General features: G+C 41.7%; 1 protein-coding gene across 1 annotated transcript in view; it reads right to left on the bottom strand.

Moving 5' to 3' along the window:
• The window catches only part of LOC112933329 (uncharacterized), a 34,018-nt gene that overhangs the window by 5,451 nt on the left and 15,093 nt on the right, over positions 1-13,474 (bottom strand). The window contains exons 8-17 of the mRNA XM_072751266.1: positions 11,190-11,234; positions 10,775-10,822; positions 10,561-10,607; positions 10,410-10,459; positions 9,919-10,136; positions 9,549-9,799; positions 7,606-7,740; positions 4,580-4,718; positions 1,225-1,278; positions 877-957 (exon numbers count right to left, since the gene is read on the bottom strand). Of these exons, the coding sequence (XP_072607367.1) occupies positions 877-957; positions 1,225-1,278; positions 4,580-4,718; positions 7,606-7,740; positions 9,549-9,799; positions 9,919-10,136; positions 10,410-10,459; positions 10,561-10,607; positions 10,775-10,822; positions 11,190-11,234 (1,068 nt within the window). The remainder of the gene's footprint in view (positions 1-876; positions 958-1,224; positions 1,279-4,579; positions 4,719-7,605; positions 7,741-9,548; positions 9,800-9,918; positions 10,137-10,409; positions 10,460-10,560; positions 10,608-10,774; positions 10,823-11,189; positions 11,235-13,474) is intronic.

The raw sequence follows: 13,474 nt of genomic DNA, 5'->3' as shown, positions 1-13,474 counted from the left end.
TCTATAGTGATGTACAGTAAAATCATCCACGTCATCCTCACAGTCTCCTGTTCTAGAAAGTAGAGAACATCTTGCTTCCCTTTATAGAGAGTTTATCCGCTTTCAGAGATTCGTACCTTATAATAATAGGAAAAGAAAAGGTATTTTGATGAAGCAGTTAATTTAGGAAGTTGAGGCCCCTGAAGCCTTAAGGCCTCGACTCTCATATAATTTGAGTCTGTTTTTAAACTTAGGTTTGTAAATTCTGGTTAGACTGGGATTTTGAGCTAGAGACTCCATCTTCTGGTACCTTGGAGTACTGCGTGAAGCATTTTAAATCTCTTCTTGTATTTTCACAACTATCAAGCCTTGGTCTCTGCCATTTAATTGGAAGAAACTGAGACCTGCCTCCAATAATTGAGCTGGAGGCTCTTTACCCCAGATGCAGCTGGTAACCGTGAAGCCAAATGAATGCATACATAGACATTTACTATTTCATTCATTCAATTGACATTCATTAAAGCTGTCATCATTGACATCATTTTATGTCATCACTGACCTAAAAAGCTCCACACTCATTGCTACAGGAAACGTAAAGATGGATGGTTCATGGCCCCTACCCCTACATGCTTAATGGGAGCTCACCCTGGTGCCTCATTCTATTTAGACTGAGTGAAGAGGTGGAGTGGGGGCTCTAGCTGGGAAAAGGGTGAGGCCGACCAAGGAGGACCCTCATCCGGGGCCTGAGGAGCTGGCACACAGGGAGAAGGTACCCAGGAGGGCAGGCACACCTGGGATGCGGCTCCAGAAGTCTGACCCAACAGCATGGGCTTGGATGATAATCAAAGGGGAAATCAGGGAAAATAATGTAAAGCCACTGATGACACTTTTACACACCTGAAGTGTCAACCTGCTTCATTCTCTTGTCATAAACGTCCTCATCAGGTAAGCTGCTGGTCATTTTTCGCCGCCTGTTACCTTTAAAAACAAAAACATCAATAAATTGGCTTACCCTTCTATTTCTTATTTTCCACCTACCTTTAATGAGGATTTTTAAAGTAAACATCATTCGGGTACAAACAAATTGAAAATGAATACAAAGGTTGTCTGGATGATTAAGAGAATTACAGAACACTTAGCAGATCTTTAATGATACATTTGCCCAGCGAAAGAAAAATTCTAGCAGATAGAAGGAATAAAAGAATAGATTAAAACCCGTTCAATGTCCAGTTAACCAGCACTTACCACTTGTGCTGCTTTTTGAAATGTTCTGATTCTGATCATGCTGAACCCAGTCACCTGTTAAAGTGTAATAAGCATCAATTGGAAATAGTACAAAATTTGATTTAAATCAATTTATGAAAGTATATGAAGCTCTAGAGTCTTGGAAATCTCTCTGAAGTTCAAATATGAATTTGGGGTTTTAACTTGGTATGTACGCCAATGCACCTATTTTTGAGATCGCAGGTCCTACAAGTCAAGTGTTTCCCAGACTCAAGTCATCTGCATACAACTATCCCGATTCTTGCCAAACCCATATGCCAGGTGAAATGTTATTATTCGGTATTTCTTTATATCTCTAACCACTGTAAAGAGAACACTGGTCTCACTTGCTATATGGATAAGGAAGTCAGAAAGATAAACAATGTTTTGTTTTGAATGTATTTATGTATACTCTATCTAAAACGATCTCATATATTATCATTCTGTACTTTGGGAATACTGTACTTGAGGAGTTCTTTCTGAACGCATCATTGTTTTTGTTTTTTTTTTTTTAGAAAGTTTTTTTTTTTTTTTAATTTTCATTTTTTATTTTACGATAGTCACAGAGAGAGAGAGAGAGAGGCAGAGACATAGGCAGAGGGAGAAGCAGGCTCCATGCACCGGGAGCCCGATGTGGGATTCGATCCTGGCTCTCCAGGATCGCGCCCTGGGCCAAAGGCAGGCGCCAAACCGCTGCGCCACCCAGGGATCCCTGAACGCATCACTGTGATTCTACACCACCTTCCCGGTCTGAAATGCAGTCCCTGTTCTATAAGGTGTCTATGCCTCACGCAGGCCTTCTATAGGTCCCTATAGTGAAGATGACTTCGTAGTATAGGTCCCTGTAGTGAAGATGACTTCATAGTAATAAGCAATCTCAATTAACCATTAGTTTAGCCCCTCTCCCCCTCAAAACAATGGAGACCAGAAACATCTTTTAATGCAGGGTATTATTAAATATGTTTTTAAAAACCAAGCATAAGAGGTCTTATAAAGTGGTCTTTAAAATGACCAAGCAACTTATTCTTAGTCCAGATAATATGTTATTCAGATCGCTACAGGTTACATACCTCTATTACTTTGGCATCATCTGACCAAAAAGTGACATTTTTCACGTTCATTTACTTGAACAAAGAATGAATACCAAGAAAAACAACACAATCACTGACACACAGTCCCAACTATTTACAGGTAAATAAATTTTAGCTCAGATAAAAGGGCCTGGAACTCAAGAGTATAATACTGAGAATAAGAATCAATCCCATCTACTGAAAAGGCTCATACTTAAGCAAAGACTGAGAATTCCAAAATGTGTAAATCGGGTTTCACAGCTAAAGTATAAAGACACGACAGAAAATGCAGACTCAGGCAGCCCAGGTGGCTCAGCAGTTTAGCGCTGCCTTCAGCCCAGGGCTTGATTCTGGAGACCTGGGATCGAGTCCCATGTCCGGCTCCCTGCATGGAGCCTGCTTCTCCCTCTGCCTGTGTCTCTGCCTTTCTCTCTCTCTCTCTCTCTCTGTCTCTCATGAATAAATAAATAAAATCTTAAAAAAAAAAAAAAAAAGAAAATGCAGACTCTAACAGATAGCCATCTATATGTTGGAAAGACATAAATGTATGACCAGCACACAGCACTCATTCTATGTCTTTAGCAATTACCAAATTCATTTGTCTATACATAACCCAATGGAAACAAAAGAAACTAGCTGAGGGATCCCTGAGTGGTGCAGCAGTTTAGCGCCTGCCTTTGGCCTAGTGCGCGATCCTGGAGACCCGGGATCGAATTCCACGTCAGGCTCCCGGTGCATGGAGCCTGTTTCTCCCTCTGCCTGTGTCTCTGCCTCTCTCTCTCTCTGTGTGACTATCATAAATAAATAAAAATTAAAAAAAATAAAAAATAAACTAGCTGAAAATGGGCTCAAATGTTGTTCCTGACATGGGACTCGATCCCAGGACCCTGGGATCATGCCCTAAGCTGAAGGCAAATGCTCAACCACTGAGCCACCCAGGCATTCCAACTCCTTCTGTTTTTTGGAATGACATTGGATTATGTATAATACCAGGAAAGAGTTAAGGTATTATAATTCAAAATGCAAATGATGTGGGGCACCTGGGTGGCTCAGTTGTTGAGAGGCTGCCTTTGGCTCAGGTCATGATCCTAGGGTCCTGGGATGAGTCCCACATTAAGGCTCCTTGCAGGAAGCCTGCTACTCCCTCTACCTATGTCTCTGCCTCTCTCTGTGTCTCGCATGAATAAATAAATTTTTTTTAAATGCAAATGATGCAAAAATAATTTCTACTACAAACATGTGGCATTGGCAGGAGGAACCTCAGTGCCATTTGCAGCTGAGGACATAGCAGCCACAAAAAGGTTGAGAGACTTGCCCACACTCCCACGCAGAGCTAGCAGTTCTAGGGCTAGAACTAGAACCCATAGGACCTCACTCCCAACCATTCGTTGGCCTCCCTTTGGCTCCAAAATGTGTTCACTATACACATGTCTGTTGTTTTAATAACTTCCTTCCAAGAGAATTGGAGGTCAAGCTCAGACCTGCCTGAGGAAGCAGCCAGGGGCAGCTACAGGGTGTCCCTTCACTGCCTCTCCCCTCTTCCAGCAGCAGCCCTCTCCAACTCCTCCCAGGGCAGGAGAGGATGTTAAAGAAGTGGTTGTCGGGCAGCCCCGGTGGCACAGCGGTTTAGCGCCGCCTGCAGCCCAGGGTGTGATCCTGGAGACCCAGGATCGAGTCCCACATCAGGCTCCTTGCATGGAACCTGCATCTCCCTCTGCACCTCTCTCTCTCTGTGTCTCTCATGAATAAATAAATAAAATCTTAAAAAAAAAAAAAAAAAAGATGTGGTTGCCAGAGGACTTCCCAGCACCAGACTCTTAAACAAGAGGAATGTGTTCCTATAGCAGAGCTGTGATCATACAGAGCAGGAGCTGCCAGTTGCAGGTCAAATAGGCAGGCTGAGGCAAATGAGACAGGTAATCAGCCAAAATGCAAACATACATCCAGGTCCTGGAACAGACTTTGTCAGGACACCCTTAATTCACAATGAAATATCTGAGATCCAAACTTTAGAATGGTAAGGGGAGAGGGGATCTTCTATTGGCTAAGCCCACCTACTACCTGAAGCTTCCACACACTCGCAGAACTACCCCCTGACCAAGGGGTCTGGACATGAGTGCCTGATAACCAGAGCCTCAAGAGGGTCTTTGTGTCTCTTAATCAGATTTCTAGATGTTATGGTAACAGAACAAACAATCACTCTACTTGTTTTTCTACCCCAACCACCCCACAAATCAGAATTTTCATTCAAGACACAAAACACTTACATTCTCTCAGTTTTGCATTCCATACAATTTCCTCAGAATCCGTTTCGACCAAAAGTAATTTAAACTCCACTGGTTGCTCCAAATACACTTCAATGTAACTTTTCAATTTTAAAAGTGAACCATCAACAAATTCAATTTCCTTTAAAAAAAAAAGTGATTTTTTTTTTTAATAAAAGCTGCAATAGTTGACAACATGAAATGTCAAATAAAGAATAATAGAAGGGTCAGTGCTGACGTGAATGCTCACTGAAATTCTGATGCTGGAAATCCTATTCCTTAATCACAGACCCTCTTTTTCTCTGGCTTCTTAAGTCCCTCTTTACTCTGACCTTCTTTTCTCCTTTGTTGAGGCTTCCAATACTTTGGCCCTATTTTTTTAAAGCATAACTTTTCAGCCCTTTCTTTGTTCACTGTTTTGTGTTCCCAAACTGATCACCCTATTGTAAGTGATTTTAATTTTAAACTTCCTCACCATCTTTCGCTTCGATCATTCCACAACCTAGAACTGATTCAAGGCATTTACAGGACTACGTTGTGTGTTTTGTTCATATTGCCTCATTGACCACGACTTTGCCCCCAAACAAATCCTTTCATTGATATTTCATGAATAAAGAATCTCAGAGAAACTAACTAACTTGCCCAAATTCACATCTGGGAAGTGGGAGAACTGAATTCGCATCACACGTCCTGACTCAACCACTACATTTAACCACTATAGAGACCGTCCCATGCCCTCCTCTGTTCTTCTCCAGACTGGCTAGCAAGCCTGGAGGGAGAAATCTCCTTAAAAAAAAAAAAATCATTGAACTGCACTGGGCATCACCTTTAAAAACCAATACTCTTACAAAGCCAAAGATCTCTCTCCCCCAAAGCCCTCTGCAATCCCATTTACCACACTCATTTATCTGGTGCCCTGAGCCCAGCAGCACATCCCCATCACCTCACTTACACATTTACAGCTCTCTCTTCCAGGAGGGCTGTGTCTCCTGGTGAAACCCTCTCCCTTCAAATCCAGAACAAAAGTTACCATATAGAAACCCTTCCTGGATACCCGTTGCACCCATCTCTATGGTAATACCACATTACATGTTAAAATTATTTCCTGACATGCCTATAGTATATCTCTCTTTGTAATGGTATCTTTTGAGGGAAAATATCATGACTTACTCATTTTTTAACTCTTACCCCAGACTCATTTGTATTAGGCACATTTGAGAAATGTCAGTTAAACAAATCATTAATGGCATGAAATCAATAAGAACACCTTAGATTTTTTAGCAGAGTTTCACAACTCTCAGAGTAGCCCAAAACCATTACCTTATACAATCATTAGGGCAATACTGGGAGATCATCCCCCTTAGCCCAGAAATTTGGTTAAGAGGGAGTACACAATTGGTGACAGGACTAGACAACTTAAAGCCCTCCCACTATCATCATCTTGCAGAAGCGAGAACTCTGGGGACCATCTCAGTCCCTTCCTAGACAGAATTATCCATTCAGTGTGTATTATCCCCTCTCCTAGTGGCTCTTAATCTTGGCAGCACATTACAGTCACCCTGGGAGCTTTAACAAACCCAATGCCAAGGCCACTTCCAGACCAATTAAGTCAGTATCTCTGGAGGTGGGACCCAGGCCACAGACTTTTTTAAAACCTCCCCTGGGAATTCCATTTTGCAGCAAAGGCCAAGAACCACACTGTCCTAAGCAAACCCTTCAAATTTAATTCCACCTTCCAGACAAGACTGCACTTGGCTTCTAATGTTCATTGTTAGGTAGCACCCGCCAGGGCTTGATCAGCCCGCAATGGCTAAGAATTAACCTCTCAGATCCCAGTGGAAAGACTGTCATTAGGAGCCAAGGAGAGGCTGGGCTTAGGGCTAGGCTCTCCTACCACCTGGATGTAGGACCCGGGCAGCCTGCTTGCCTGCTTTGTATATTAGTCTCTTCAGCCTCACTATTGTGAGCCTTTTTGTGAGGCTCAAAAAAAAAAAAAAAAAGAAAAAGAAAAAGAAAAAGAAAAGAAAAGAAAAGAAAACCCAAGTGGAAAGAAACCCTTAGAAACTGGAAAGGGGGATCCCTGGGTGGCGCAGTGGTTTGGCGCCTGCCTTTGGCCCAGGGCGCGATCCTGGAGACCCGGGATCGAATCCCACATCAGGCTCCCGGTGCATGGAGCCTGCTTCTCCCTCCGCCTGTGTCTCTGCCTCTCTCTCTCTCTCTGTGACTATCATAAATAAATAAAAATTAAAAAAAAAAAAAAAAAAGAAACTGGAAAGGAAGGTATGGAAAGCTGTTTGATCAACCTGACTGCTTCTACGGGGCACAAGGCCTCTGATGATATAATAAAATTATACCTCTGCCATCAGCTCTCCCTTGCTTCATATTTTAATGTAATGGAATCAAAACATGTTTTCAATCTCTCACAAGCTATAAAACAAACAAAAAAGAGGTGTACAAAAAGAATTTCCACACAGATGTCTAGTTAGATAACCTACAGCACACATTGAGAGCACATAATGAAAATAAGTTTTAAAAATAACTTCATCATTTACAGGAAACCAAAATCACTTACAAATGTCATAGTGTGTACAGTGACTAGTTGAAATCTGGTGACAATTTGTTCCCATAACTATTTTTCAAATGGCTTCTAATAAAAAAAAAAAAAGCCAATATCCTTGTTAGCAACTCTTTTCCATTAACCTTCAGTGCTCTGAAGAGCTTAAGAGGTTAAGGTTTTTATTCCTTTGAAGCTAGCATTGTTTGAAGTATTTAATAAAAGGAACTCAAGAAAATCTAAAACCTTTTTAAGGGGAAAAAGATTAAATGATCTCTTTCTGCAATGGTGGCAGATTAATTCTGAAACTCAACAGCACTTTGGAATAAGGTGCAAGTTTAGCAAAACAATTGCTTATTTATTTGTAAATAAATTAAAAATGAAAACAAAATGCATTCTTTTAAAACCTTCAAAATACTCTATCTATGAAACATACATCCCTGTTGCTACTCCAAGTGTTTTTTAAAATATATACCTCTGGGGTAATTTCAGCTTCTGGTTCACTGATCAGTCTATATTTCTTCCCATTCTGCAATAACTTCTGGCAAACAGGAGGCTTGTCAATTTTCATGAATTTCTTAGAGGAGTGCTTTACCGACTTGGAAATATCCTAAAGGTAGAAATAGGTTTTGGCTTTGAAATGCATCAGCAACAACTCTAAGGACCATAAGCGTCCAAGCAATGCACATGCCACCCTGCATTATCTTCATTTCCTCATACAGAATAACATCAATGGAAAAACCTTTCACAGTGCTCTAAAAAGAGATGCCACAGGGGCTAATAAGGCACCTTTGACCCATGCTTCAGGCTCCTAGGTCTCCAAACATCTTTCTGCCCAAGCATTACAGCCAAAAGCAACACACACACTCTGCATGACACCTAAAGCTTGCTTCTAAAGGATCTCAGAAAATTAAATTAGTGAAGCATTATACATTTGTATTGATTATCTGCCCATAATGTGACTAAAAAGCGACTTATTTTATTGTACACAGTTCTGTTTTACCCAGAGTTTGTTTCAACCTTTCATTTGTGTTTCCACCTTTCATTTCACAACTATTCCCAGAGGGGTCACTGATTTTATGTGCATGGTTCAAAGGCCCCAAAGAGGCAAATGGAGATTTTGGCCCAGCTTCACATGTAAAGCAGCTGTATAGCTGAACATGAAATGTGGGTTTCCTGAATGCAAAGTGCAAGGACATTTTCCTACAAAGAAAAAAAATCAACCCAAGGAGGTGTAAAAATACAGTGTCAACAGGAAGCACATCCTGCCTTAACCATGCCATGCTCCCTATTGTTCAAGTGATGTCCTCCTCTACATATCTGTTGCTATAATTGGCTCCTCACCCCAGCTTCCCAGGAAGTATAGATAATACCCTTTTAGGTAACTGAATTTACTTTTAAGAAATATAAAATTCATTAAATAAGGGTACTTAATTCCAAGCCCATGCTAATTCTACTTTACATGGGATTATTTGTATACCATTTTGAAGACTAGTTTCCCAACTGAAAATATTAACTTTAGTGAGAAGACAGGAAGCATATTTTACTTTCTTTGAAAGTAACTAAAAACCTATTATTTAACAGTTTTTAAATATTAATATATATCGCCAATTGTAATCGATATAACTTCTGTTTAAAGCTATCAAAACACTACAGCCTAAAGACACCGGAAATAGGTAGTCTGATGTTGTAGGGGGCCAGGGGCAGGCTACCCCAAAACAGGCCACTTTGGCATGAAGATTATTTTTAGTTAAAAACAATCAAGGGTGGGGAGATGAGTGAGACGGGTGAAGGGGATGGGATTAATAATATACTTATCGTAAAGAGCCCTTAGTAATATACAGAATTGCTGAATCACTATATTGTACACCTGAAACTAATGCAACGCTGTGTGTTAATTATACTTGAATTTTTAAAAAAATTAATTAATTCAAACAATTTTTTTAAAACAATCAAAACCCAGCCAACTCAGGAAAAGCTCCTTACCTCCCAATAACTGCCTAAAAGAACTGGATAGCGGACCTGCTCCGGAAGAGAACTATCACCATAGGTAACTACACAGTGACATGAACTGGGTGTGGTAGACAGGGAGGCACCTGGCAAGGCCTGTTTGTTTGATCAAAGTCCTCGTGTCCCAGGGCTTCGGAGTGGCCCAGCAAACATTTGTTTACCAAACATTTACTCTTTTTCATTTTCCTATGAATTGCACTTCTTCCCTTTAAAGTCCCAGACCCATGCCCCCTTCTCCTTAGTTAAGAATGACCACAGTCCATGAATCTGAGGACCTGGCACTCACCCTACAACCTCTATAGATGAGTGCCAACTGAGACCTGCAGTGGGGGTACACTTAAATCAACAGGGACAGGAACCACATAAACATGGCATTCAACATGCACTATTCATTTTCATTAACTTTACCTTGATGAAGGACTCATTATTGGTTGCTATGTACACTCGAAAGGACAAGGATGGATTATGGTCAATGGCTTTGTAGAGAATCACAGCCCCGTGGTGGTATACTGTTTCTTCACTTTGAATAACAGGTCCCACAGGAGAAAGAGAGCTCACATGCCATTTGACATGGGTTGTAGAATGATCCACAGTAGATTCTAACGAGGCCCCGGAACTTTTAACGTGTAAGACTTTGAACGTCATATTGGCATCGTGGTCTGTTAAGATACGAAGGTAAATTAGTGATTAGTGCTCTGGGCGGTACATAGGTGGCACAGATACACACGTATACACACATGCACACACTACTTAAGACTTGTAGAAGATGAGTACTTACGACCCAAACAGAGGGAATGTGGAAACTGAATGGAGGTGAGACAGGTTGGGTCACATTTAACATCAAACAAAGGTCCTCCAACAACCCAGGGTTTAACAACCAGGTCTGCGTATTTGCTCCAGGACAAAACGCAGTATTTGATGTCGACTTTTCTGTTCACCTCGAATATCAGACCAGTTTCCGTGCACTGGTAAATTCCTTCTGTGTCCAACTTCAGTCTGCATTGGGCAGATAAGAACACCTATTTAGTCCTACTACTGGGTCAGGAGAGGGCTACTAAAAGTTATTTACATTTTTACTTCCATTCAAAAGCACTAATGAGATTCTATAGCATTTTTAAGAAGGTCACCATCAAAGAATATACTCCAAGTAATTACATAAAATGTGTGAAATCAGTTATGTTGCTTTGTGTGCCCTCTCCCTGGGGTCATTTTTATGTACAAAGTCAAATTACTGATGATATTGAGACTTCTCTATTTACAACTACTTACAAAAACTGTTCCCGGGAAAGGAGCCTGGGGGTCACTTGTTCATTGTGTTTCTGGAGAAAAAGTACATACGTATAAGCAAGTAATACATACGTAAAAGTTGTTTTCTTTAAGCAAATTAGAAAATCATGTTCTATAATTAAAGGATACTTACATTTTCAGCATTACAGTGGTCACAGTAAGGTTGGATTTTATGAAGTTCTAAATGATAGAATACAAGTCTTACTTATATGAATGGGATTGGCATTTTCAAATAAAAAAATTTTTAATAAATATATGTGATATGACCAGATCACAAAATTCAAAGGTACATGCCCCTCAACAGTAACAATATGTAAAAGAACATTTTGGAAAATGTAAGTTTATACCTGAATGTAAATGATCTTTGGGCGATTCTTTATCCTCCCATTCTTCCTCTGTGAAAGATATCATCACACACACATCGGCACAAGTCAATGACAGGGTAAATCTGTACTCCTTAAGCACCCACCTTCAGCTTCCCAACCAAAAAAAGTTTAGACATGTATTTAAATGCTTCCGTGAGTCAATCCAATGACACAGGACATGTCATGTTTGTCAATCCTACCATAGGTCTAAGGTATGAAAATGAGTTTGAATGAGACTCAAGTTTCAGTGCATCCCACTGTGGCACATAAATTGTTATGTGATCTTTTTATGGAGCAGGTCATCATCCTTTACACCTGACCTACACATCCTCTTCTCACACAAGCATGGGAGAGAAGCAAGGAAAGTGGAGGGTAAAGCACATTGTCTGGTTCTTACTTTGAGCAGAAGCTTCCTCGATGGAAGACTCTCCTGGCTCCCCATCTGTGGAGACAAGAGGGGCATGAGCAATCTTTTCAGTCGTTATTCCTCACCTAGGCCAGTGTCCCAGCTGGAGGGTGGTAGCCCCCACGGAAGATTCGTTCATGGCCCAAGATGATGCTTGGCTGGCATCAGCCCTCCAGCTGAGGATTAGAGATTAGCTTGGAAGAAAAGAAATAATGTCTGATATTTAAACCGGAAGGACTGTAAGAGTCTCTGATGTAGCATGCAGATTCCTGCCGTATGGCGCAAGGCCCCATCTGGTCTGGCTCCCCATTACCTCCTCTCCTGCCTGTCTCCCTGCGCCTACTGCCCTGCAGTTACTACTTGCCATCTCTCCACTCCCAAGCACACACCTGACTTGGGGCTTTTGCACGTCCTGTCTCTTCCCACAAATATTCACGTTGCTTGCCCCCTCACATCCTTGTGGTCTCTGCTCAAACGTCCCCTTTTTCTGAGAGGCCTTCCTGACATACACACATGCTCTCCCTCCCTGAAACAGGGCCTGCCCCACATACTCACTCTGCCCCCTTCCTTTTCCTTTGGGGCATCTCCTCACCAGGCACACTGTGATTTAGTGTTTCCTGCTTCCTGTTTCTCTCCCTACTAGAATGTAAGCTTCATGAGGACCATATCCCTAGGGCCTGGTAAGGGCTCAGTGACTATTTTCTGAAAGATTTCAATTCCATAATACAAAAATGTATTAAGAAAAGGAACAGCGATGAATTTTTCTATTATCTACACTGGCCACTAGTTGTATGAGCTTGGGCTCTCGGGTTATATTACTAAGTCTCCCCATGTTTCACTTTCCACATCTGTCAAATGAGGATTAGAATACCACCCCCCAAAATTTAGGAAAATTAAATTACCATTCCCTAATGCTCAGTAAGTCATAGATAATTATTATTATCTATTATTTTGCTATGGTGATAGGTGGGACTCATTAAAAAATTCAAGAATTCTAGACAACAACTCTGTCACTTAAAGCAAAACCTAATGTATCAAATGCTTGGTTTCATATTTTAAAGGTCTGAACAACCTTTGAGAGGTTCTCCCCATGGGAAGGCATTCCTCAACACATATGCAAGGTCCTACGCCATCACCAATGCCCGGAAGGTACAGACACCCCTCAGGATAGCACTCCAGCCCAGGACACACAAGCTGCCTGATTTCTCAGCCTACTGGGGCAGTGTCCAGGGGCCAGGGTTTGCAAGAGAGAACCAGGTTTTAAAAACAGCATTAGGGGGACACCTGGGGGGCTCAGTGGTTAAGTATCTGCCTTTGACCCAGGGTGTGATCCTGGAGACCCAGGATTAAGACTCACATCAGGCTCCCTAAAGGGAGCCTGCTTCTCCCTCTGCCTGTGTCTGCCTCTGTGTGTGTGTGTGTGTGTGTGTGTGTGTGTGTGTGTGTGTCTCATGAATAAATAAATTAAATCTTTTTTAAAAAATACATATAAATAAATAAAAACAGCATTAGAATAGGGTCGCAAATAGAGACTAAAAATATTCAGAGTCTGGACTCAGAACACTATAGATCCAAAATATTGACCCAACTTCTGCACCACACAATCCTCCAATCATATTTCCTCAGGCATTGTCCTATAAAGGATCATAAAATTCTAAATTATTGATTGGCTGTATGCCTACATAGTATTTTATCCACTTCCCATGTTTTTCTGCCTTGGGAGCACAGAAAGTGAAAGAGATCAGAAAGTCCTAACTAGCTGGCGAGCATGGAGTCTCTGACCAGGTCTTCCCAGCTAAAGCAGAAAAACTGATGCAATTCTCCCCAACTTATAAACCACAGTGTCCCTCCAATCCTTATGATGTGGGTGATCCCAGAATTCATGCTTGTGAGTAGAAAGCACATCCACTCAGGAGGATAGGTAGGATAGGTAGGCCTGCATTGCCAGCTAGCCCACAGAGGAGCAAACACTGCAAGGTAGCCTACCTGGTCTTTCCACCTGACCTGAGAATGGAGGTGAATGGGAGGGTACCTCTCTGAGATCTCTCCTAATGGGAAGGATAAAAGACCTTTTAGCATTAAGAATAATCTTGGGGGAAGGGGGGAGAAGGCCTGACCTAAGAGACCAAGCTGACCCCACCCTCCCACCCAACTTTGAGCCTATCTTGAGCTTCACTGACCCCAAATGCCTTCCACCTAGGTTGCCTGCCCTGGTGAGGCCCTGGCCCAGGCCTAGCTTCTGGACTCCTGAGGGTCCGGACTCAAGACTCCACGTC

The sequence above is a fragment of the Vulpes vulpes genome, chromosome 3 (assembly GCF_048418805.1).
Source record: "Vulpes vulpes isolate BD-2025 chromosome 3, VulVul3, whole genome shotgun sequence".
NCBI lineage: Eukaryota > Metazoa > Chordata > Mammalia > Carnivora > Canidae > Vulpes > Vulpes vulpes.
This window is presented reverse-complemented; position numbering and strand designations above follow the sequence as displayed.